Here is a 24,784-nt window from a genome sequence, read left to right as displayed (position 1 = left end):
TTCGTTTTTGTTTCAAACTTTTTTGGTGTCGTGATGTAATAATAACTATAACATCAAGATCATACGAAATACAATGTTGCTAACAGTATAAGTTAAGAGTTAAACCAATGACAGCAAATTTACGGAGCAAATAACACACGCACCAAAGTGCAACAAAAGAAGAGTCAATTAACATTAAATTCGACCAAAAAATATATTTTTCTTTGCTAAATTGCGTAAACTAAGCATTTTACTTGTTCACGTGACAGAATTCCGCTTTGAAAGATCTGAAAAGGATTGAAAATAAATGTAGGTAGATACAAATATGTCGAATTTGAAAATCTAGCTCCTTTCGTTTTTACGCTGGATAGACGTCACGTTGACGTAATTTGACAAAATAGCAATTTGACCAACTGTCAAATTACGTCAGCGTGATAAACCAACATGGCTGTTAATATTGACGTATATCTGGGATAGACGCCATGTTGCTATTATTGCATTTTTAAGGATTCCCAAACTATATACAATTTAATAGAATTTACATACACAATTTGAAAACATCCATCTATAAATCACATTAAAGCAAATATCCAAACATGGCGGCCGTATACAACGATTTGATTTAACACAAAAAAAATCGAAACTAATAAAACGCAAATCGCGGGCTAATAAAAGAATGTCGGCCGCAAAAAGGTATATTTTACCTAACAACCCCGCGGGGGGGTTAAGGGGGCGCGCCCATCAGACCTCCGTAGGGCGGAGCCGTCTTCGACCAATAGGAGGAGCGGATCGTTCACCCCGTCAAGGGATTCGGAGGGTGGTAAACGGGATTTCGGCTTTAAATTGCCCGTTTAACAGACAATGTGCGGTGTACAGCCGAAGGAAGAAAGGTTTGATACGCATCCGCGTCGCTAAGGTTATGTACAAGGGGGAAAGGTTTATGGGCCTTTACCTTCCGCACCAGTACTTTACTTTTGGGTATCTCATTTAATTTAATAGTGTTTTAAATTCGATGACTCAATCCTAAAGTAGTGGGAAAATGTCTTTAACTTCAAACATTCGATGCTTAAATCAGTAGTTTGTGATTGGTCAAGAAAAAGACAGCTGTTTTTTTGACCACTGACAGGCAAACCACTAAAATCTTTGACAGTTTTAAACTTGCGGTTTCCGGTGTAATAATGATTTTTGATTGGTTGAAAGTCACGTGTTTATTACAACTGACACTCGACTTTTTTGATTTAATATTGTTTGACAGAGTTTCCGAATTTGCAGTAAACGTAACTTCATGTGATTCTTAAAAATGTTTCACTCAGTTTGGATCACCAAAGTGATTGCATATTTTAAGGGTTTTTGAAAGTAAATTCAATTTTAGAATTACAGAACAGTTATTATTAATTAACTTGTACACAACCATAATTTGGTAGAAAGTAAACTATTTTGGTGCGGATAGGCTATTGCTTCTCTATCCAGAAATATCCCCGGAACGTTTCGGGATAGCATCAACGTTTGAGGCTTGCTGAACGGTATTCGACACAGTAATTGGCCCAACAATGTGTTTCATTAAAGTTGTTAAACCCGGTATTAACAACAATTTCAATATTAATTCCGGTAAATTGTGATATTTGAGAAATTAGAGAGAAAGCGGGGGGATACACATGTAAATTGAATCCAATGATAAAAAAATATAGCAGGAAGGAGCATAAGCAACCAAGTGGGAGACAAAAGTTGTTCAGTTAATGCAGGGTCGCTTAATGCAAGTTTTTTGACATTTGACAGCAGTGAAAAAAACTCGTGACGTCATTAGTTGTCCTTGTTTTATCTGTGGATTTAATCATAACTTTTTTGGAGCAGTGATAAAATACTGTACAATCCGATCCTGGAGCTATCCACGTAAAATTGAACGTGATTGAAAAAATTAAGGGCAGAATAGCGTTCGTTAGACCAATTTGCGGGTAGCGTATTGGGGAAAAACGGCGCATATCGGAAAAATCGCAGACTACGAAATCAAATTTGCTCGAGAATTGATTTTGCCGTATGCACGGCCATTTTACTTTTTATCAGCAACACAAGCAACTCTTAACATATAATAAAAACTTTGTACGTAATACTAAAAAAAACTAAATAAAAAACAATTTGTTTAAATGGCTTAAAGAACTAACTTAATAAACAAACAAACTCGACTAGAAATCATCGTCCTTGGTGGATGTGTAGTACCTTCTGGAGTAGGCAGCAGGAGAATGATCGCACATACTAAACAATCCAAACCATTTTCTTTGGATGGCAAACAGGATAAAAAGTACCACAGGAATTGCAATCAACACCCCTAAAGTTAAAAATGAGATCATTTTTGCTGGTGACGTACTTAGACAAAATAATTACCAGCAAGAACCCCAATTAAGAGGGCGGCATCCTTATCGGGTTCTGCACCGTACTTGTCCAAGCATCGCATAGTGTAGTGTTCCTCGTACAGTTGCTGAAAAGTGAAGGCAATCATTTCAACTGGGGCTCCACACCTAGAAAAAGTGTCCAGAAGAAATTTTAGTAATTTCTGTTCAAGTTGTAGTTTGAAATTGATTAAGTAATAGTTATTTGGGCTGAAAGTCTTCTTTCCGCCCATGGTACCTACAAACATTTTACGCACAAGTTTTGATTAATAATATTGATTTACCTAATTGTGCTCGCCTTTTCAGGTTCAATTTTCAAATAAGTCTGCATCAAATCTTCGACCATCCACTGGTTCTCGCACTCGCAAGTCCATGGGTTGGATTGAATATCCAGTGACGTCAGCGCGTCCCAACGGGCCAAAAAATCACTATCCAGATAGGCCAGTTTATTGTTAGCCAAATTTAACTGCAAATAAGTTTGATTTCGCATTTAAGTGGTCCAAAGCGTATATCCTTACAGTTTTTAATTGAGGCCAAATAGATCCGCCATTGCGTTCGTTTACTTTAGCTAGAGCGAAATGATCGAGGGCGGTCAATCTAATGTTATCGCTTATATGCAGTTCCTCCAAATTCGTTAAACCTGAAAGAGCCTCTTTGCCGATATACTCCAAATTTCGAACGTGGCACAGATGCAACACCTTCACAGTTGGGATGTCTTTAAAGAATCCACTGAAACCAAGAATCCAATGTTACAACTAGTGAACGATCAAAATGAATAGCTGTCACGAGACTTGGTTGCATTTATTCAATGCAATAATCACGTGATGCAGTTCGAGCATACCGGTGTGGTAAAAACAATTGACAGATTGATAATCACATGCGCGAGACAAAGACAGAAAATCCACTAAAAAATCTAGTAGGCGTCGCGGCGGAGTTGTCAGACGCTTATCTGAATTAAACGACTGGATTAGTTACATAATGTTGTCATAATGAACTTTGGACTATTTATTTCGCTGAACAAAAATAACTTCTAATATCCAATTAACATAACTAATTAGGTAAAAATCTATATTCGACAATATGCTGGCTTAATTCTCAATTTTGAGACGCTGGTGACAACGTGACAAGGCCGCGTCAAAATCCATGGCAAACTTAGTTTTTTACTAAACTTCCATCTTTGTTTTGCGCATTAATTCCCAATATTTCTCTGTCCGTTACATGTGGTGTTCAATTTTATTATTTTTATCACATCTGTATGTAAAACTTCAATTCGAACTGAAGCAGTTTTGTTCACTTTACTTCTCTTTAGTTATGTTCACAAAGTCGGTATCGTTGAGATACAGTTCGGTCAAATTGTGTGAATCGCTCAGTGTTTCGGGAACTTTGTCAATGGGATTTCCACTCAGATCCAGAATCGCTAGATGAGCGGGAGTATGCAGCAAATAAGCTGGCAACGTCGATATATTGGTGTATTGCAGGTAGAGTTCCTGTCCAAAAAAAACAGAAATTTTTAATTTTCAGAAAATATGTTGTAACGTTTTCTAGTGGCAAGTTTAGTGCAAAACTATAGTGGAGTTGTAATCGGTTCTCTTCAAAATTTAAAATAAGAGAGAGAGAGAGGAAAGGCTAAAACAGGCAAATCAACTGAAGTCTTTCGACTTAAGAGTGCGCTGATTTAGAAAGTGATGAGATTCAACATTTAATAGACACGTGATATTCGTGTAGGGCCGTCACGTGGCACTCTTCCAAATACACATACACTAGTTTTGTACTAAATTGCCAAACGAAAATATACACACACAGGGTGATATGACATCACTTTCATCACGTGATAGTTAGAAATGTCTGTAAACTGTCAAATGACTTTACTTACCCTTAAATTGGCCAAACTGTCTATAGCTATCTCAGTGTGCGAATCGATTACTGTCAAAGGATTATAACTTAAATCCAGCACTTCCAAATCGCTGGTGTGTTCGAAGATGTCTTTGTCTAAAGTGTGTAGTTTGTTATGGTCCAATCTTAGTTCAATCAATGACCGCAAGGGATCGTAACGCTCTGGCAGATATTTTCCCTTTAAATTTTATTTTAATTCGAATCTATACTTATGTCACTGTTATAGTAACCAACCTTGAAGGCGTCAGGCGACAAAAGCGTCAAATCGTTATTGCTCAGTATGAGCACTTTCATCTGCTGCAAGTTCTGAAACACGTTGTCGCTGATCTGGTAGATGTCGTTGTTGGCCAAGTTCAAATACGTCAACGCGCTCTTCGGGAATGTAAAGTTCAATTCGATAAAATTCTGATTGGTCAGCGTCAGCTCCAGGTAGCCGTACGATTGGTTGGTGCTGAGATTGAACCAGGTGGCGTTGTTGTAGAGCAACGGTTTGACGTTTTTGACGCATGTCACTTTAGCCTGTTCCGAGTTCACTTCGTAGCTACAAGTGCATTTTTCTTCGCATAGGGGCAGTTTATCGGCGGCGAAAAGGGCGGTAGGGGTTAGTAGCAGCAGAAAGGATAAATGCAGCCTGAAATAGATTTTAATAAACTTGCAAACAAATTATTTTTTTCACTAAAAAATTACGAAAGGTTCTAATACCCCTGAAAATCGGCTTAAAAGCTGGCTATTTTGGAGACTTTGTAGTTTGCTTATTAATCCTATTTATTACTGATAAGATGTTGTATGCATTTAGAAGTAGATATAGGACAAAGTGATGATAACACGAAGTCGAAGCTGATCGTGATTAATACAGTGTTAATCATCGTTTTTACACCAGAAAAGTTTTTTATTAAAGAATTTGACAACTTAGAAAACACAGTGGTTTTGGATAAGTATGATAGAACACAGAATGCAATTATTCCAATACATAATTCTTAAATAATCTGTTAATAGTAATTTATTAAAACTAAAAAGTACTTACCTCATTTTAAACTATAGTTACGATGAATAATAAAAAACTTACAACTACAGTAAGCGGTTTAAAATTAAAAAAACTACAAAAAAAACTGAGATTTTGAGCGTTTTTGGTACATGTACTATATGTTCCACCTGTACCTACGACGCAACCAAACTAACTTTAATCTGTACTTTTAATCTTATCTAATGTGTACATACTGAGACATACTCATCATCATTCCAGTAAACAATATTATTAATGATTATAATACTAACTAGAATAAACTAAAATCTAGGCCCTTTGAACACTCAAAAAAAGTAATTAGCGCCATCAGCCCTCATTATTTTTTCTCGGAACCGAGATAAAACACGTCTAGAGACGTGATGAGAGTTGCAAAATAGGGCTGCTGAGAGCCTCATTACTGGTATGGATTCAGGTCGGATTTAATCAGGTGTAAAGTATACTTAAGTGCGTTTTTGGTCATTAGTAACGCCCCTATGTAACACAATGTCATTCACCATTTTGTCATTTAAAACATGTACCTATGCTTGTAACTAGACTTACATTTTATTGAATTCTTCTCTCTGTCCCAGGAGAAGTGGCAGTGACGACATTAACTGTAACGTCATATTGAAATTCACTTCTGTCTTAGAATAGTTCTTAAAATTTTCTTTAATGGTTGCCGCTTTGTTTTTGTTGAACCAGGCATCCAACGAGGTGCGTCTGTGGTAAAAATTTCATACCTCTAACTTGAGGCGTTCCTGAGATATTGTCACGTTTCGGGGGTAGCGCAGGAACAGAAACAACAAACGTAGTACAAGCATGACTTCTTTATTCGGCGCTGCATAACTCTTAGTATTGAACACTGTCCAAGAGGGGGTGTGTAGATGCGTGGGTGTGGGGGTATGGGCGTAAGGCCTTCTGAAGTGCCGCCAAGCGGTACCCGCTCGATACGAGCAGGGTGCCCCTATGTCCGACACGCCCAAAGGACTTACTTTAGGTACTGCAACAGGGTAACGAGCCGTCCGGGCACTAGGAAGTTCGGACTGTCGCTCGTGACCTCCCTCTGGGGATGACCCCAGAGTTCGGTGGTCGTCGATGGCTTGAGACGCCGATTAAATACTCGTCTCATGACCCCAATTTGCCGGTCTCGCTGATTCGGCAGTGCACTGGGGGAGACCGGGGCCAGACTAGGTACCGGAACATGGTGCAACTTATGTTATTCGTGACATCTCCCCCTTCCAACAAGTGTTCGCCCCGAACACTAAAATTCTATATTACAAAATAAATTTCTCGTCTTTCCTTTTTCCATATGAATCTTAAAATTAACCGATGTTGCTTATTTGCTAGAGAGGGTATGGGAAAAACTTTATTCCAAAAATATAAACACTTTTCTCTTAAAACTACTTCTAGATTCCTAGATAATGTTTTCAGCCACAAAAAAATTAATTCTTTCCTTGGGTCACCTTTCAACCTTGTGTTGCGTCTATCTTCTTGCTCTCCATTTTGGCCAAAATTTACGTCAACTGCACATTGTATTGTATACTCCTTTGGGCACCATCATCTAAGTGGAAACGCTTCACCTAGGCTTCATCTCGTAGTGCCGTCTCTTGGCACTGTATTCTCTAAGCGGCAAACTTCATCGCTTAGCTTCACTTCTTCCTACTGTGTCCTTTTGCGTGCTCCTTTAGCACACCTATCATTGGACATGTATACTTCTTCTTAATTAACGTGAGCACATTTGGAGATGCTTCTTCAGCTCGACTTATTAAAAGACTCTGGGTGCACACGGGTGTAAGTAGAACCGTCGTGGCGGGACCCATCTGAAGATGTCAGCTTCTCCAAGACTTGCTGCTTTACTTCCTTAAATGATATGGCAATGCGTTGATAGACGCAACAAGGTCGTCCGGTGGCCACTGAAATAAACAATATATATATATTTTTTAAATTAATAAACAAAGAATCCTATATCAAGTACTTGCACTTGACCTAGTTTTAAATAAACACACGATACTTGCACTATTTTGCTGTCTCAGCAAGGAACCTAGGTCACTGGCTTAGAAAATTGAGACAATGTTATTACTAAACTGCAACTATGCAAATTATATACTTATTTCTACTATACCCAATTACTCAGTTAAATTTTACCTTTACTAAATTAATATAAATTATACTTATTATTGTGCTCATCTGCACTGCATAGACTCTGTTGCTTTAGGGCGTCCTCCAGGTCGCTCTTTACTTTACCCTACTCGATTCGGGCAAATGCGAGTCTGTAAACTGGTCCTTCAAAATCTTCAACATCTTCATTTTTTGGGAGGGTCGTAGCGTCAGGGGTAGAGCTGGGGTGTGACTACTGATATGAAGATCAGTAGTCCGAGATCAAACGAGGCGCCTCCACCATGTCACGTTTCGGGGGTAGCGCAGGAACAGAAACAACAAACGTAGTACAAGCATGACTTCTTTATTCGGCGCTGCATAACTCTTAGTATTGAACACTGTCCAAGAGGGGGTGTGTAGATGCGTGGGTGTGGGGGTATGGGCGTAAGGCCTTCTGAAGTGCCGCCAAGCGGTACCCGCTCGATACGAGCAGGGTGCCCCTATGTCCGACACGCCCAAAGGACTTACTTTAGGTACTGCAACAGGGTAACGAGCCGTCCGGGCACTAGGAAGTTCGGACTGTCGCTCGTGACCTCCCTCTGGGGATGACCCCAGAGTTCGGTGGTCGTCGATGGCTTGAGACGCCGATTAAATACTCGTCTCATGACCCCAATTTGCCGGTCTCGCTGATTCGGCAGTGCACTGGGGGAGACCGGGGCCAGACTAGGTACCGGAACATGGTGCAACTTATGTTATTCGTGACAATATTCAAGAAAAACTAGAGTCAACTTTGACAATTACCCACCAAACAGTGCAACTTAGGCCTGCCCGCTAAACGTCACGTGATAGCCCCATTCATTAGTGTTCTTTTATTACACGGTGTGTCTATACAGGATCTTTCAAATAAGCGAGATATAAATGATTTTTCGGAAAATTACACAAAAATTAAACCTGAAAATTAGTTTTTCAGAAACTGTCTGCGTGGATTTGAGTACTATTCATGTAAAACTTAGTACGATCAGTTATTTTACTTGGAAATATGATTCTGTTGTCAAAAAGACACAAAATTACAAATTCAACCAGACAAAATAAATACTAAATCAAAAAACTCAAATAACAGCTGGAAAAAATTCATAAATGTCGCCGGTGCACACTCCGTAAAGTCATTTGACAGTCTGTCACGTGACACCAATTCGTTTTTTAAATACATTGATCAGATGACACATTGTCAAATTACGGACGTGGAGTTATTTCTAAACGTGACACAAACGTCAAAAATTTGTAATAAATGACATACGTTAATGACGTGAAATTTCCATCTCGCTCAGTTCACATGTAATAGAAAAGGAACGACAATTATTACATCAGTGACACTAGCCCTGGAATGGACTTTATTTAAAAAGAGGGGTTTTCGCCGCTATACAAAACGAGAGCGATAATCCGGTCTCTAATTTTGACCAATTTTCGTCAAACCGAAATCGGGAACGTCCCCTGAAACGTCATTGCCTCCGTATCAGCCCTGTCACTTAAGCCTTGACAAGCACTAATCGTCGGCATAACGCCCCTATTTCGCCCCTAATTGGGGATTGTAAAATCAAGCCGTACTGCGAGCGTCGCTCGATTGTTTCGGAATATCCGGTTACCTTTTGCAACCCCCTTCGACGATATGATTTCTTGTCTCGTTTATACATACACACACTCCTACGCGGAGTGTTTATGCGTCATTTGTTGGACAGTTACAACTGGGTAAGGTTCTTTAATGGGTCGATCACTAAACAGAGCATTGAGGGCTGTTGAAAAGGTTAATCGTTTCAGCCGTTCACCGCATAATTTCGGCGGTAAATGTCAGTTAAATGTCAAATAAGGATCGCAGTGGGTTTCCCTTAAAAGCGGACACGATGAATAGAACCAGAGCTATGATAAGTGCACATGGTAGTATTTGAGTAAATCACAGCATTGTTACTAGTTTGTGATTGGTCTAATCAAAAAAGTTAGTTTACCAAGTACTTTTGTTGAAGAAAAAGTTTTTATTGCATGGAAGCTCTCTAATAATATCCCATACGTAAAGCGTTGCCAGATTTCTCTTACTGTTCTTATGTTGCCATAGAAAAACTTATAAACACCACAATATAGTCGGATTTTTACCTTTTGAGAATGACGTCATCTTTTTACATCTTTGTTTCTCGCATATCAAACATGTGAAATAAACAATTTTAGCCAAAAAGGCACGTTGTTAATTTTGTCGTCCTGTCAAATTAAAAACGTTGACATTTACTGTCACTTTGATTTAAACGAATATCAAAGGTATAAAAATGCTGCGCTACAATGAGAAGGCCCAAATGCTAATTCTAAATGTGCTGCTTTTTTTCGAGTACGAAAAGAAACAGTTTCCAGATGTCAACTGAAACTCTCATGATCACTAATTTTTCAAAGCATTTGTAGGTTAAAATTTGTGATCTAATTCCAGACATGCGTGTTTTTTCACCTGCTTGACGTCATTCTCAAAGGGTAAAATTTTGACTATATACAGGTGTGGTAAATCCAAAACCGACCAAACCGACAAAATTTTTTGTCGACGGTGCTGGATTTTGGCAACAGCGCGCTGAAAATATGGCCTACTTGGTATTTTTTTCGTTTACTGTCTTTGTCCCACGCATGCAATTATCTACGTTTCTCTGTCAGTTACACGGTTTTCCTATGGTCGGTTTTGGATTTACCACACCTGTATGTAAGATTATTATGTACTCAGACTTTCACACTAACGAAAACTATTAATTAAATAATTAACACCTTAAGTTAATTAATATAGCAACTGAGCAACAATCCACACAACCTGTCAAAAAATGAGATTGAAAAAGTCACGAGTCATATTAGCTGTTAAATAACTGTGTGTGAGAAAGAGAGCGCGCTAGCCCGCAACTGAACCCTGTACAAAACGAACGCATTTCCAAAATGTCAACCACTCCGCTTAAAAGATGGGTGCCAAATTTGCAAAAACATAAATTTAACTATAAAAACAACAATTTAGCCACTAAAACTTTCTCTGCATGTGCATGTGCTATCCAGATCTAAAATTCCTGTTACTGCTCTATTTTTAACTGAAAAACCTTTAACCTATTACTCTCTATCTACGACAATAAGAAGAAGTACAGACATAAGACAGGGGGACACTTCAAAAAGGCTTTTACCCCCTACCAGCACAGCGCGAGGCACTCGACTTATACAAAAGCCGCGACAAAACAAAAGATGTGTAAGCAGGATAAAGCCGGGATAAAGGTGCTAATATAGCGGGAGTTCCTTCCTGTTTCAGCGCTATAAGAGCTGCTATTGTGCCCGAATCACCTTTCCTATCTCTCCGTAACCCTCTTCAAGTTATGCCTTAATTAAAGAAAAACCCCGCTCCAGGAGGGTTGTTAAATAACATCGACTTTAAATAGTACCAGGCTAAACTGGTCGAGACCAGTTCCCATCATAAACGTCATTAAGGACGGTCGAGGGGGTGAATGGGGGATAGAGGGATGAATAAAAGCGAATCAAAGATAAACTGCCTACACGCAAAATTAAATTATCCTCCACCTAGCCTATATACACACACACGGCATCTCCTTATTATTACAGTGCAGTTTTATTAGATTTGTTTTGATTAAGGGGAGCATTCCGAGCACTTCGGGGGGGCGTGGCCCCGCTTAATTTTATTAATCCGCGTTTCTTTGTAGCATCGAAACGGATGAATAGCCGCCAAATGACGGAATAAGGGGACCACCGTCGTGTATCGAGAGGGTGGATATGTCTCTATTTTAATCAGAGCCTCTTATTAAGGCGATAGAACGTTTAGTGGGAACATATTTTGCTTTCCCTCCCCTCTTGTGTAGGTATATGAAAAAAAATATGCTTTTTTTATTCTAGTGACAAAACACCCTGTGTATATTACACAACTGTTAAATGGTTGTAAAATACTAATATGTTTACCAGAGTTACAACGGTTCTCCAACAGGACGCAGCATTAATTCGCCAACCTGTAAATAAAATAAATGTTTAATTTAAAGCCTACAATCCTACAAACTTTGTGTCAAAACGAATTGGTCACATGATCAGATCATAGAAAATTCGATTAATGTCTCGTGACCTTTCGTGACATCGTGGCCAACTAACAAATACACGTCATTTTGCCAAAGCGGATGTGGTGTTATTTGACAGTTCGACACACGAACTCTTTATCGATTATTGACAGACTTTTTCATATTGGCAAGTTTAAAGCAAAACTAGTGTGTAGTGTGTGTCCTGTTTTATCCAATGAAACAGGCAATACACTACAATTTCGCACTAAACACACGAATGGAATAGACCATTACTGACAAGTTACGTGATTACGTCACATCCGTTGCGGCAGTTGTTTAACAAATCTGTGTGACGTTGCCAATTTAAAGATTTGAATTAGAATATGGAATAAAGACAGTTTCCAGAGAAGTACTTACATGAAAGTAGGGCCCCGTTGACAATATATACAAAACGGCTTCCGCAAGATCGTTGGGTTTCAAAAAGTACTGCAAAGGACCGTGACCCTCGGTTCCAATAGTGGCTTTCACAAAAAACTCAGTCTCGTCCACTGGTCCCGGACTCAAACTCTGTATATTTCAGAAATTTTGTCACCATTGAAAATTACATTATATCAAACGATGACCCACGGTGATTTTAATTTTAGAGCCCATCCCTATCAGTTCCAGCCTTAAAGTTTCAGTCAAAGCGGTCAGCGCATGCTTGGAAGCAATGTAGATGTTGCTTTTAGGGATGGGGTAGACGTGATGACCCAGAATGCTGTTGATGTTGATTATTTGACCGGCAATTTTGTTGGCGGTCATCATTTTTATGGCTTCTCTGGACGGTAGACAAGTGCCAATCACATTTGTATCTAAATATAAAAATAGTTGTAAAAAAATCAGCAAACTGAAAGCTGCTTTTTTTGACCAATCACAATATATAAGGTCTATTGGCAGTGGGAATCTCCAAATTGTCACGTGAGCATTCAACCAATGAAACTTGACATTTACTGTTTCTGAGTTGGAAACCAGTAAGAAATTTCCTCTACGAACAGACCTATAGGGGATACCTAAGATTTTTCTCCAATCGGCTACATTTCCGTCAGACACAGTGTGCTGAATAGCAACCCCAGCACTATTAACTAAAATATGCACAGGACCAATGCTGGTACCGATTTGTTGAAAAACTCGTTTCACTTCTTCCTCATTAGTAACGTCACACTTAAGGGCGTACAATTTGGCTTTGGAACCCTGCAAGGTGTTGGCAATTTCTTGAATTTTGTTTTCACGTCTTGCTAATCCCACAACCTGAGAAAATGATCAATTTAGAGTAGTATAGTAAAACACAAACAAAAACCGCGGATCTAGTTGTAATTTTAGATAAAAATTATGAACTTACATTGACTCCACATTCAACCAGTTTTTTGCTGATAGCCGCCCCTATTCCTGCACTAGCACCAGTTACCACAGCCAATTTTCCAACCCATTGGTCAATTGATAGCACCATATTTTTCCCAGAGTACCTGTACTGCAGAAGTATTTTTAAAAGAATATTATCATCGCAACTGATTACATTAGGATTTAAATCAGATAATGACTATGCAATTTACCACTCCGCAATATTATTAAATGCGTACAAGTAATTATAATAAAATACTTTGCTGGAGAGAGTGAAGGTTGAACATAAGAATAATAACTCGCACAATTATCAATAACTATATCGAAAGGCATTATTGTTACTAAGTCAAGGTTTCAGTTTCAAGTTTTTATGGTTCAGTGCAACAAAAGTAACTTACTTGGTAACGATGTAATGCTAAAGTAGGTTAAATCAACAGTTTGTAGGTACAATTTTGTAAAACCAAGAAGTTCAAAAATGTGGCAGCAAGTTTTCTTAATTAACCTATATTTAGGGTTTTAAAAATATTTTTTCTCTACAACGTGGTGAATAATTATCCCCAGAACTTCTTTTTGAAATTCCCAAGAAACTGAAAAGTTTAAAAATTTGCATACACTTATATTAAAAAAAACTTTGGGTTTACACTTCTTTTATTTGTCCAAGTAATTCTAAGAGTTGGTGTTCTGCTACATCCGCAAATTGCACTAATTATTTGAACAAGCGCGTTACATAACAGATGTGCAAAATTTTGCCGAATTTAATTTAAATTTACCTATTTTTACACTAGATGGTAGTATAAATTAAGTCACCAACCGCAGTTTTATTACTTGCTAATTCTGTTTGAAACGATATATGGTCTTGAGGTTTTCTCGTCATACTGGCAATTTTCGGAATACCATCATGGTTTATTTACTTACTATTATCAACACCAGTCTCTCTAAATTTAGTATAAATTGCACGGGAAAATAACACTCAGAATAGTTTGAATTCTAACAGGTACCTCTTTAAAACAAAAAATGTCCTACACTCTAAAGGTATTTTTGGTTAAACTCATTTCACAGAAAAATTAACTAAAATTACTATTTTTAGGTTGTTTTCGTGGTCGTGGCCTTATCCACTCTCTTCCAAGACGCCAACAGTCTTCCTCAAAGAGGATTTGGAGGCCAGGGTGGTGGCTTTGGAGGTGGTAGTCAAGGTGGTTTTGGAGGCAATCAAGGAGGATTTGGAGGTAGTCAAGGGGGTTTTGGAGGCAGCCAAGGAGGATTTGGAGGTAGTCAAGGAGGTTTTGGAGGCAGCCAAGGAGGACTTGGAGGTAGTCAAGGTGGATTTGGAGGTGGACGTGGCAGTGGAGGCTTTGGTGGCGGATTTTAAACATGATTTTTGATAATATCCTTTTGTTGTAACTATTTTTCTTTGAATAAAAGCAGTTTATAATAATCAAATTTATAAAAATGCAATTTATTTAAAATTCAACACAATTTTGAATGGTTTAACAACTAGAGCGCCATCTCTTGAAAGTGCTTTGAGGCACAATTTTCCAAGAAGATCTCACTTTAATGGCGCAGTCTATATGCCATTTATACCCTACAGAGGGAGACACCACGCCTGTGCTAGTATGCAAATAACAAATTTTTAATTTTCTATTTACTTTTGGTTTTAAGACATGCATACTTTTGTTTGCGGTTGTGTTATAATTTTATGAATCTCCTGAAAGTATTTAGGGCCAAATATTTTTAATACAAACTGTGGATAATCAGATAATTGACCAAAAATAGTTAAGAAAAAATTCCACGCTGAACTGTTCCGTTGTCTGCATTTTTAAATTTCTAGTTCATTGACAAATTTGTGAACATATTTACTTTAGAATAGTATCCGCTAACGCACCCATAGCAAAAAAATCGATACAAAAATTGCAATTTTCCTTATAATCACGTGTCATAAGGATGAGAATCGAACGGTCGGTGAGAGTCGTGCAAACCGAAGAGGCAATCCAAGGTCGACGGGTCGAGATGTTGCAACAGCTACGACGCCGTGATTGGTGCAAATTGCCTTTCGCCCGTCGACGATTGGTCCGTTTCTGGGGCGACGGGTTCAATAATCGAAATTCCGCCCGTGTCGGAACGAAATCATTTGTGGTCTACTCGCCAAAGCGAACAGTCGGTTAAAGCAAATGAAAACATGAGTAATTCAAAAATACTTTACTCTGTCCCATGAGCTGCTCAGGACAGAAAAAACAGTGAATGAGTGACTTTTTCAATGCCATTTTTTTTGTCATAAACATATTCCTGCCTAGTGAATATTAAATTTAGGTCGTAATGGCGCTCGTACAATGTGACATAACAAGGTTTGCAAATCATTTTTTCGCCAGCGATAGCCTAACTGTACGTTTCGAGGCCAGAATTAAGTCAGGAATCGATTTTTGTCGCGTTATCGGGCCTGGGAATGTGGGAAACCTCATTCCCGGTTTGCCCAGCGTTCGTTTTTTACGTTTGCCGATGGGCGTTGCCGTGGACGACTCTGCCGCCAAATTTTGACCAGATTTTTACTCCTGCAGGACTGAAAATCTGCCTAAATGATCGTTTTAACGTTTTCGCCGACTTTTCTGGAAGAAAACGTGGCGATTTTAGCCAGATTTTCGGTCAAAATGCAACAAAGAAAACGTGCGTCATTCAGGACGTACAGTGTTGCCAATTTTCGTGTTAAGGTAAACATCTGTTTAATTCTTTAGTTTTTAGTTAAAATTAACTCTTTTATGTTCAATTTGCATTGCATATTTATGCGTAATTTCGTTCTCAATTACGCATTTAACGTGTTATATTTGTTACCGAATTATTTTACACTCGGTTGTTTTTTGACCTCCGTCACCAGTCTGTGATTATGGCCAAGCTACGTTCCAGAATTTTTTATATAACCGCTTTCTACGCTAAACATTACATTTTTTTACACTATTTTTTATTTATATTAAAGTTCCGGAAAAAGTGTAATCGTCAATGAGAAGGTCCAAATTATGATTCACTGGTAAACAACAAAATTGAGAAAGTTGGACTCAAAAGTTATATTGGATAATTTTGACCTTCCAATCTACACACATCAATGCACCCAATGTCAGCTTTTTTAACATTTTCTTCGGTGGTGATGGGTTTGCCAAATTAACATTTCACGCTGGCTCGATTCTGGAACGCAGCTTTCACCTTAATAATTGGAGCTGACGTCATCCGAGCATGATTGCCAGGTTGGCTTGACAACAGTGCCGGCCTTGAGATTACGAAAGAGACATTGCCACATTGCCAAATCGATTTCCCACATTTTCTACGGTCACCCTGGTCGCCATCTCGCGGCGCATTGGCAAACGACACAAAGCGCGCCACATTTAAAACGAAAATCGATTCCAATTTGATAAACGCTCATCAGGTTTTTTGTCGCATAATATGCTTGCATGTTAAAAGTCGAAACTGCACTGGGACTCCGTGTGATATAAGTAGAGTAGAATTCTATTTATCGACTATATTCTAGATGTCGGACATTCTATGCACAAAGAGCTAGAAAGCCACAACATCGCGTGAATTTGGTACCATTCAATGGTCTCCAATTCTTGCCATATTTTGGTTTTCTAGCTCTTTGTGCATAGAATGTCCGACACTTAGAATATAGTCGATAAATAGAATTCAACTCTACTTATATCACACTGAATCCCAGTGCTGGTTTAATAGTTGTTTATCAAAAGTAAACAGATAACGGAACGGAAAACGAGCGTTTATTTATATACTTACTGGGTGGCAAACGTGGAATTACCTGGGTTTTAAAAGGGAATATACAAATAAGGAAGTTAACGGTTTATACAAGGTGTCCCACATATTGATCTTCCTATTTCTAATTATCATTATTCTGTTCATCTTTAATGTGGAACTTCACCTTGTATAATGACGAATGTCTTGACCCTCATGACTTTATTTAGGGAATTTTAGCAATAAAAACTAATACATAAATTATTAAAGCTGGGAATTAAATATTCAATTTAGAACGTTAATAAAGAACTAATAAAGGTCGGAGGTTCAATTTCTGAAAAACTTTCTCATACAATTTTTGTGCACACCCACTCGCTCTATTTCTGGCCTCAATTTTTCACAATCACTAAACTTCCCCATCTTGGATAGTGATCAAACGACGGAAAATCCGGACATCGAGGACGGTGAAATCACCGATGACGACGATGATCCCCAAACTGCAGTCCCCGAGGCAGAACCGAATGCGGGGGCGCCACCCATCCCAGGGTCAATCCCCCCTGTTATTTTCAACAAACCCCAAACTAATGTGTCAGACACTGAGAGTTTGGGGGCTAACTCCATGGAACGGTTTGAAGGGGAGCACGAGAAAGACATGGGCAAGTTTCCCCCTTTTCTGCCCGACCGCAACAACCGAATGAAGAACCGAGATGGGAAACGGAACAAGGGAGACAGGAACCGCGAGGACAAATCTCATCGGCACATGACCGAGGCCGAGAAGAGCATTTTACATCTGAGGAAGCGAGAGAAGATGTTTAGGGAAAGAGAGAAGACGTGGGATAATAAACATCATCCTAGACGGGATTCTGATCCTATTGGTAAGTTAAGGTTATTTTCTGGATGAGTAAAAGCTAATTATCGAGACTTTCCAGACGACGACTTTGCTAAAAATATTGAAAAAACTTTAGCCACCATTTTGAATAAGAAGGAAAAAGAGGTGGCTGGTTTGAGTGGTGGAGAGGAGGTTAAAGAGGAAGAGGTGAAGAAAAGCAAGAAACGGAAGAGAGACGACCATGACAGAGATAGAAAAAGAGTGAGTATTTTTTTGAAGAATACATCCTGAATGTGTCAGTTGAATTACAAATTAAACGTGATTTGTTTTTTTCTAGCATAAACACAAGAAACAGATGATGATGGAATCACCGCGGTCTGAAATTGACGAGAACGAGATGCTCAACGTGCGGAGCGGTTCTCCCGGTGCCGATCTGGACAAATTGAGGTTGCAAGCTATGGCGTACGCCACTGGTGATCAGAATAAACGGTCCGGCAGTCCTTCTAGGTCTGAAGAAAGCTATCATTCCGAGCACAGTTCGGAAGAGCGAATGGAAGAAAGGTGAGAATGCTAAAGAAGATACATTGGCAGTTACGTCATCATTTAATTTAGTTCATAAAACTCGAAAGACTCTCTTTTTAGTTTGTGTTTGGTCAAAAAAAGCAGCAAACTGAAAGCTGCTTTGTAAATGCTGCACATGTTAACATAGAGTTGATTTTGAAAAATTGAAGTTTGACGGACAACCAAATACAAAAAGCTTTTCTGAATTCTGAAATTATCAACTTAAATTTAAACATATTTTGCTATAACTAAGTTATTACGTCTGCGTTAATCCTACACATTGGATTGTCATGTGATTGTCATTGTCAAATTTAAGTCTGTTTGATCTAGCGAGGAATAACCGAACACAACTAAGTTTTCATTTGACTGTAAAACTTTGCATATGACCTGTCACAGTCAGGCGTTTTTGATGAGCATGTTTAGTGCAAAACTAGTGTACTTGTTCAAATATCATTGAAAAAGTAGAATTTTGCTCTAAACATGCCAATTGAAAACACCATTAGCTTAGGTGGGACCTAGGGCGGGATAAAATACATCGGTACAACCGACTCTTGTCCTGTCTAGATCAAACAGACCAAAACTGGACAAATATCACGTGACATTCTACTTATAATTAATTAATACACGTCACGTAATAACTGTCAAATTTTCCTCTGCTTGGCAAGCTTGGTTAAGACAAAAACATTATATTATTATTATGAACCGTAGATCCAGAAGAAGACAAAACAAAAGTCGAAAAAAGAAAGAAATGAAACGGGAAAGAAGAGAAAGGGAACGTCGAATGGCACGCGAAGAACCAAAAATGCAAGACGCTCAAGGCATTTGCGTGTTTTACTTGCAAGGCAAATGCCAAAAGGTAGCTGATACACATAAGTGACCTAAAACACACTCTAAAGTAATATTTTTAATATTTAGAAAGATTGTCCGTACTCACACGACGTGTGTCCTCCAATGAAACTGGAAGTGTGCAAATTCTACTTGCAAGGATGTTGTGCAAAAGGAGAGAGTTGTTCGTACATGCATAGTGAGTTCCCTTGTAAATTTTACCACACTGGAATTCCTTGCACCGAGGGTAAAGACTGCAAATTCGCCCACGGTCCTCCATTATCCGATGGTAAGTTTGGTTAATAGACTCGATTCGTTGTTGCTTTGCCTCACTTGCACTACTAGTTTCTTCACCTATAGCAGTTCAGCAAACAAAAGCTTATGGAAAGTTCGAGACTTTCGTTAACCTTTTGTATAGAATAAACACGCGCACACAGACATGCTTCCGACTTTCAGGGTTGAAACAAATCCTCTTCAAACACATCGAGACCGCGCCCCGCGACATCCTTCAGGGCTATCCGAGGTTGTCGCGCGACGAGGCTCTCAACCTCATCAATCAGACGCAGAAAAAGCTGGAGCAACAGTACGGCACCACCGCTTCCGAACAACTTCCTTCTACCGCTTCCAGCCACACCGCCGGTTTCGGGATGTATCGGGACCGGGATCAGAACGTCGATCGTCTGCAACAGGACGAGGAAAAAGGTGGGATACCGTGCTTATTTGACGTTCCGGTACCCAAACCGAGAGAATTGGTCAAGGGTGGTTAGTCATTTTTCCTTTCTCACATTGTCGTTTGTTTTGACTTTATTCCTATTGTGTGATTTTTTTATGCTTTATGTTTGAATTCAAAGATGATGTTTTAGCAATGATCTAAATAGACTTGGGATCTCTTTTAGAACATAAAATACAAATTTACAGTGTGGTTCACCTTTTGACTGATTTGACTTCTTTAATGCTTTCTTAAAAGCGCTTTTCTAGCCTTAACTATTTCAAATAACAATCTTCCTGTTGTGTATAATTCTTCCTGTAACAATCTTACTACCGTCAGACATATAAAACCAGATTAATATAATAGTTTTGGAAACAAGTCTTAATTGGAATTGTTAATTTTAGATGTACCACCATCGACAGATCGTCGTAAACACAAAAACCGGTGGCAGCAAGACGACGACGACTCTAGGTACCCACCAGACAGTTTCACTTACGGTACCGACCAGGATATGAGATTCTCCAGGTACTTACACTCTTTTCTCTCTCTCTGCGAGTGTGTTTTCACCCTCAATTTGCAGTAATGGTGACGTGGACATGCGAACCCTTCCCGGTATAACTCCGAACGTAACGGAATCGTCCAGCCCGAAGCGCGACATAGACATCCGCACTTTTTCTAGAGATGTTGACATCAGACAAAGCACCTTCAGCAGCATGGACGTGGACATTAGACAGTTGCCGTTCGAGTCTGGTGATAGCAATTCCAAAGAGGGATTCCCGTCTTACGAATTGTCGCAAACCACCAAAGAACTGATGGCCAGGATTAGCGCAAATCAGAAATCGCCCGATTATACGGCGGACGTGTCGATAGACGCCCAACAAACGACCACCAACACAAATAGTTACGATGATCAGAACATCAACTGGTATTCGGACGATGATGATGATGACGAGAATCGCTTAACTATTAAGGTGGAGGACGAAGAGGTACAAAAGCGAGAGAGGGAGGACAGTGTTGGAGAGGGAGAGTCTGATAAGCAACCGTTGAGTTATGAACCGGTTACGAAGAGGTGAGTGTTACCTCACATCTCTATCATTTGTTTTTGAACATTTCTTAAGCAGGTTTTACACCGCGCTTTGATGTCAAAGAAATTCATGAAGCTGCTTCAACGACGAATTTTACCAGTGTAAAACAAAATTTTATGTCAAATTTACCTTCAAATAATTTTACTTCAAATTTTTCACCAAATAGGACAGGTTCTATTTTCATCCAACTTATTTGACCAAAGTTGCCGTTTTGCGTAATGTACTACCAACAGATAAAAACGAAAAGTAAAGTGAGGTTAAAATCAGAGACTGACTATTAGTATTCAGTTGAAGCTGCAGAATTCAATACATAAATACAGTATTCAAGGCGATTATGAGATTTCAAAATATTCAAAAAACCAGAAAAATAAGAAAACACAGTAGGAATAATCTTCTTGGTTGGCCAAACTGTTTTCATTGACAGCTTTGACATAAAAGTTTGATAGGTGTAAAACGAAATCACATTATGCTTCAAGAAATTCATGAATTTATTTGATACATAAAATTTGATCAAATAAATGTGTCCAATTTCTTTGAAGTAAAACTTTTGGTGTAAAACCTGCTTTAGAACATTATACAGAATAACAATATTTTAAGTATGTTGTCAAGGCAAATACCAAAACCCTCAATTCGTTATATTTGAAACTCTTGTTTTTGTTTCTTTTTGGATTAGGTAAATATAAAGTTAATAGCTACTTGATCTACTCAAATTAAATGACACTGACACAGCAAGAATAGGCAAAACACTTTAATAGAGCCTTTTTTAATTATGATTTTTACGCTCCATGGGGTGCGTGGAGCAAATTTGACGTCACGATGACGTAACGGAACCAAACCAATGTTTTGGTTAACTATCAAATTACGTCATCGTGACGTAATCGATCTGCACACTTCACGGAGCAGGCGCTTGATTTCAACAATTTCAAGATGATTGTCATACCACACTTTCCTATCAACATTCAGTGCATCATGTGACCCTTAAATCGCCTGCAGTTATTTGGTCACGTGCATTGAGTTGCCGTTGTACATTACACGTCGACCCTACAAACCAATATTTTTGAATTTATCCGACATTATTTTAAAGCCAAAAATGTAAAAACAAAATTTTTTGGTTAGAATAACGGTCTACAAAACAGTTTAAAAATATGTGCAAACCGACCAATTTTAGTCTTTTCTATTAGAGAATGGAATAAAAAAAAGATAATGGAAAGGTCCCATTGTCAAGAAGTAGCAATTAACAACAAGAAAAAGTGCATTCCAACATTTCTTAATTTGGAGAAATGAAAAAGATATAATATACACGATAAAATGGCATCTCATCTTGTTATAGAAAAAATAACTTTTTATTCAACCAAATTCTCTGTCAAATCTTTTTACTTGTAAATATGTATGTAATATCAAATTTTTTGATTAAAACTGATTGCATTTTCTAGACATAACACTTTTCATCATAATGGATTTATTGTTTATTAAGTTGAGCGAGTGTGTCATTCAATACTCCATTACTTGTATGTATCAGAACAGCATTTTTTCCTTATACAAATTGTTACGATAAAACGCAGAACTATGTGTCAGCTTGTTCGGAAATTGCAAGAGAATTTGTTTAGCATTTACGACTTTTTTCAGTTCCTTCTTGTCGCCACCGGAAATTAGTTCGAAAGAAATAGTCGACAAGTTGGGCGACTTGTCCAAAATCGACATTTCGGCGGAAGTAACCAAACTGCTGACGTCAATGAGCCAGAACAAGACAATGTTGCCCACCACCGAGACGAGCACGGGTAGCCCCAGCACGAAACCCGAAAGTGGGTCTAGTCCTAGTGCTTCCGATAGCGCTCCCAGTGATCCTAGGCTTAGTAGACAGGTAAGAGTTTTAAATGACAAAATACTGATTTGGTTGTTGATAAAACTGTAATTTTTTCCAGGTAAAAGCAGATCCCAGACAGTCAGATAGTCGACAGGACCCACGACTGAACGATCCAAGACAGAGAGGAAGACAAAACTCTAGTGAAACCAAAGAAAAAGAAGCAAAGAAATCTGACAAATTGAGCATCTACGAACAAGGTGGTCTGGATATGAAGAGGGCCGCTTTAGAAATTGACGGTGATGACTTTAAAAGTCCCCAAAGACCTGATATGGACTTAAGGACTATGGCCCTACCGTTCAAAGGGATGCAAAATTACACCCCCGCTACTGAAATCGATGCGAGTGTGAGCTCCCACCCGGCTATGGCGTGGAAGGTGGTTGTAGTGGAAATTCCGAGGCCCGATTACAGCGGTAAGTGTCTTACCATTCTAACCAAACCGGATTTAATAGTCGCTGTCGCAGGTTTAAAGCTCAGTATAAACGATGCGGAAAAAACTGGAGATCCTAGACTGAGGAAAATCTTCCGTTTGAGCATCGACGAAAAAGACAGCCCGGCTTCGCCTAAAGCCAGTCCAAAACAAGGAGGCGGCGTAAGGGTTGATCCCAGATTACGCAAAATGGAGGAAAAACCGTCAGAGCCGAAGGACTTGCAGTCCAACCTACCAATGCCCTACAGCCAGCAGTTGAGCATGTTACAGTCTTCACCGTTTTACCAAAGTCTGACAAGCAACCAGAAACTGATGCTAAACCAAGAATTAGCTAAGAATGATCAAAGCGGAGGCGGTGGCATGCACGATCCCGTTTTGAATGGTCTTCTGGCTAACTTAAATTTATTACCTCAAGTAAGTTTATATTTTTTTTTTTATATTTAATATTTCTATTTAAGTGGTGGTAGTATCATAAGTTTCAAAAAAAAACTCATTCATTCTTTTTTTTTTGTAGGTCAGCCAAGCACCCAATCTGATGGGTCCAGGTGGTGCAGGTACCGCGGCCTCCATTCTGAACAACGTCATCAAAATGAATCCCATGATGCCAAATCAACCACTCGTTACGCATCAAGGTCTATTGGGGGCGGCTCCGGGCATTCCCAATATGCAGCCCGATTTCCCGATGAACTTTGATCCGAGAGGCGCACCCGGTTTGCTGGGAAACCCGCCTCCGGGTCCTGGTTTCGGACAATACGGCGGCATGGAGCCGAACCATCAGTTTGGCGGCAATTTCAACGACGATTACTATGGATACGAAGACCAAGGCGGCAATATGGGTCCACAGGGTGGCGGCAATTTCAGGCACGGTGGTCGCGGGTTCAACAATAACAGGGACGGAAGACGGCGTGGTCATCACCGTGACGGAGGGTTTAGAGGCGGCAGGGGTAACAGAAACTTTCATAAGCGCGGGGGCGGTATGAGAGACAAAGGCGATAGAGAACGTGGCAGAGGAAATCGAGGGCATTCGCCTTCCTAGGGGTTGATGGAGTACATTTGCAACGATAAGGATTTGTTGCAAATGTTTGTGAATTTGTGATTATTAAGTAAACAAGAGTGGTGCCAAATTAACTAAAAGTTGGTGATAGTATGAATAAAAATGGAGAAACAGTTTTTGATTGTTGATTAATGTTATTTTGACAATTTGTACAAAAATGTCTTTATATAATAGCTTTTTTGTATTTTATAGTTATCTCAAAATGAGGTTCTTAAACTAAATTATGACCTCATTTGCCACTCTGGGAAATAAACTGCGTCCTGTAAGTACAGCATATATTATTTATTTTTGATATTTATTGAACAAAGTAATTTCAATTAAAACGGACTGAACTAAATGTAAGTGGTTTGTACATAACGTTGTATATAAATCATTTAGTATTATTTACTCAAATGGAGACATATGTTAGTGGTTTTTTGCCAATCTCATGTTGATCAAAAAGTCACCCGTTAATTGAACATTTATATATAATTTGCTTCTATATTGTTGTAAATAATCATTATTGTGGTGTAAAACTATCGTATTTATAGGTTTGGTTATGTTATAATAATTTCATATAATATGGTAAGAGACAAGCAATACCGATTGTCGATGGGTTGTATGCTAATTGTGTAAATACTGTTATAAATAAATGAAGGGCGTACAGATCTTTGCAATAAAATTAATTTGATTAATATTGTTTTTATTTGAGTCACAAAATCGAAAGCCTTTGAATCCATTATAGTGGTTTAATGGCTTTATTTTGTTTATGTAAACAGGGATGTAAAATTACCGTATTTTATATTTTTCGTAAATTACCACTGTAATTTATCAATTTTTAATTCTCTCGTAATTTATTTCGTTTGGGTAATTTACCACAGTAAATTTTTCACTAAATTAATTATAAATAAGTTACGCCAATGTCATAGAAAAGATA

General features: G+C 38.7%; 3 protein-coding genes and 1 long non-coding RNA gene across 7 annotated transcripts; 2 read left to right on the top strand and 2 right to left on the bottom strand.

Moving 5' to 3' along the window:
• Positions 1 to 2,000: 2,000 nt before the first annotated feature.
• Positions 2,001 to 5,443, bottom strand: LOC145726187 (podocan-like). The gene is made up of 8 exons (XM_081975159.1): positions 5,281 to 5,443; positions 4,491 to 4,887; positions 4,237 to 4,434; positions 3,663 to 3,850; positions 2,882 to 3,092; positions 2,648 to 2,829; positions 2,359 to 2,492; positions 2,001 to 2,302 (listed from the first exon to the last, which is right to left on the bottom strand). Exons 1-8 carry the CDS (start codon positions 5,283 to 5,285, stop codon positions 2,160 to 2,162), a joined length of 1,458 nt encoding a protein of 485 aa, XP_081831285.1. The 5' UTR covers positions 5,286 to 5,443; the 3' UTR covers positions 2,001 to 2,159.
• Positions 5,444 to 10,961: 5,518 nt separating this feature from the next.
• On the bottom strand, positions 10,962 to 13,013 carry LOC145726050 (farnesol dehydrogenase-like). Its single transcript, XM_081975001.1, has 5 exons — positions 12,793 to 13,013; positions 12,464 to 12,701; positions 12,042 to 12,265; positions 11,832 to 11,981; positions 10,962 to 11,372 (listed from the first exon to the last, which is right to left on the bottom strand). The coding sequence occupies exons 1-5, from the start codon at positions 12,898 to 12,900 to the stop codon at positions 11,331 to 11,333; spliced, it is 762 nt and encodes a 253-aa protein (XP_081831127.1). The 5' UTR covers positions 12,901 to 13,013; the 3' UTR covers positions 10,962 to 11,330.
• A 654-nt stretch (positions 13,014 to 13,667) lies between these two features.
• On the top strand, positions 13,668 to 14,241 carry LOC145726053 (uncharacterized). Its single transcript, XR_014177471.1, has 2 exons — positions 13,668 to 13,823; positions 13,879 to 14,241. It is a non-coding gene; the product is annotated as an uncharacterized LOC145726053 (long non-coding RNA).
• Positions 14,242 to 14,909: 668 nt separating this feature from the next.
• Positions 14,910 to 24,542, top strand: su(sable) (suppressor of sable RNA-binding protein). 4 transcript variants are annotated; one of them, XM_081974971.1, is made up of 13 exons: positions 14,910 to 15,133; positions 16,944 to 17,389; positions 17,444 to 17,604; positions 17,681 to 17,904; positions 18,613 to 18,760; positions 18,820 to 19,018; positions 19,186 to 19,491; positions 19,843 to 19,963; positions 20,019 to 20,507; positions 22,150 to 22,384; positions 22,446 to 22,797; positions 22,849 to 23,228; positions 23,329 to 24,542. In XM_081974971.1, the coding sequence occupies exons 1-13, from the start codon at positions 15,105 to 15,107 to the stop codon at positions 23,848 to 23,850; spliced, it is 3,612 nt and encodes a 1,203-aa protein (XP_081831097.1). In that variant the 5' UTR covers positions 14,910 to 15,104; the 3' UTR covers positions 23,851 to 24,542. The 4 variants fall into 4 exon arrangements, with proteins under 4 accessions (XP_081831097.1, XP_081831099.1, XP_081831101.1 ...); XM_081974973.1 differs by having other exon boundaries at positions 14,911 to 15,133; positions 19,186 to 19,431; XM_081974974.1 differs by lacking the exon at positions 14,910 to 15,133 and adding an exon at positions 15,161 to 15,493.
• Positions 24,543 to 24,784: the final 242 nt, after the last annotated feature.

Source organism: Ips typographus, linkage group LG3 (genome assembly GCF_016097725.1).
Source record: "Ips typographus isolate SLU linkage group LG3, UJ_Ityp_2.0, whole genome shotgun sequence".
NCBI classification, from domain to species: domain Eukaryota; kingdom Metazoa; phylum Arthropoda; class Insecta; order Coleoptera; family Curculionidae; genus Ips; species Ips typographus.
This window is presented reverse-complemented; position numbering and strand designations above follow the sequence as displayed.

What these genes read in the sequence shown, in the direction of transcription:
- LOC145726050 (XM_081975001.1), bottom strand. Translation starts at nt 12,900, where the DNA reads ATGGTGCTATCAATTGACCAATGGGTTGGAAAATTGGCTGTGGTAACT. An exon ending in CGATTGGAGAAAAATCTTAG is followed by an intron (nt 12,266 to 12,463) that starts GTATCCCCTATA and finishes TTTTATATTTAG; the next exon opens with ATACAAATGTGATTGGCACT. An exon ending in CAACGGGGCCCTACTTTCAT is followed by an intron (nt 11,373 to 11,831) that starts GTAAGTACTTCT and finishes TTTTATTTACAG; the next exon opens with GTTGGCGAATTAATGCTGCG.
- LOC145726187 (XM_081975159.1), bottom strand. An exon ending in ACAGTTTGGCCAATTTAAGG is followed by an intron (nt 3,851 to 4,236) that starts GTAAGTAAAGTC and finishes TTTTTTGGACAG; the next exon opens with GAACTCTACCTGCAATACAC. An exon ending in CTTAATTGGGGTTCTTGCTG is followed by an intron (nt 2,303 to 2,358) that starts GTAATTATTTTG and finishes TTTTAACTTTAG; the next exon opens with GGGTGTTGATTGCAATTCCT.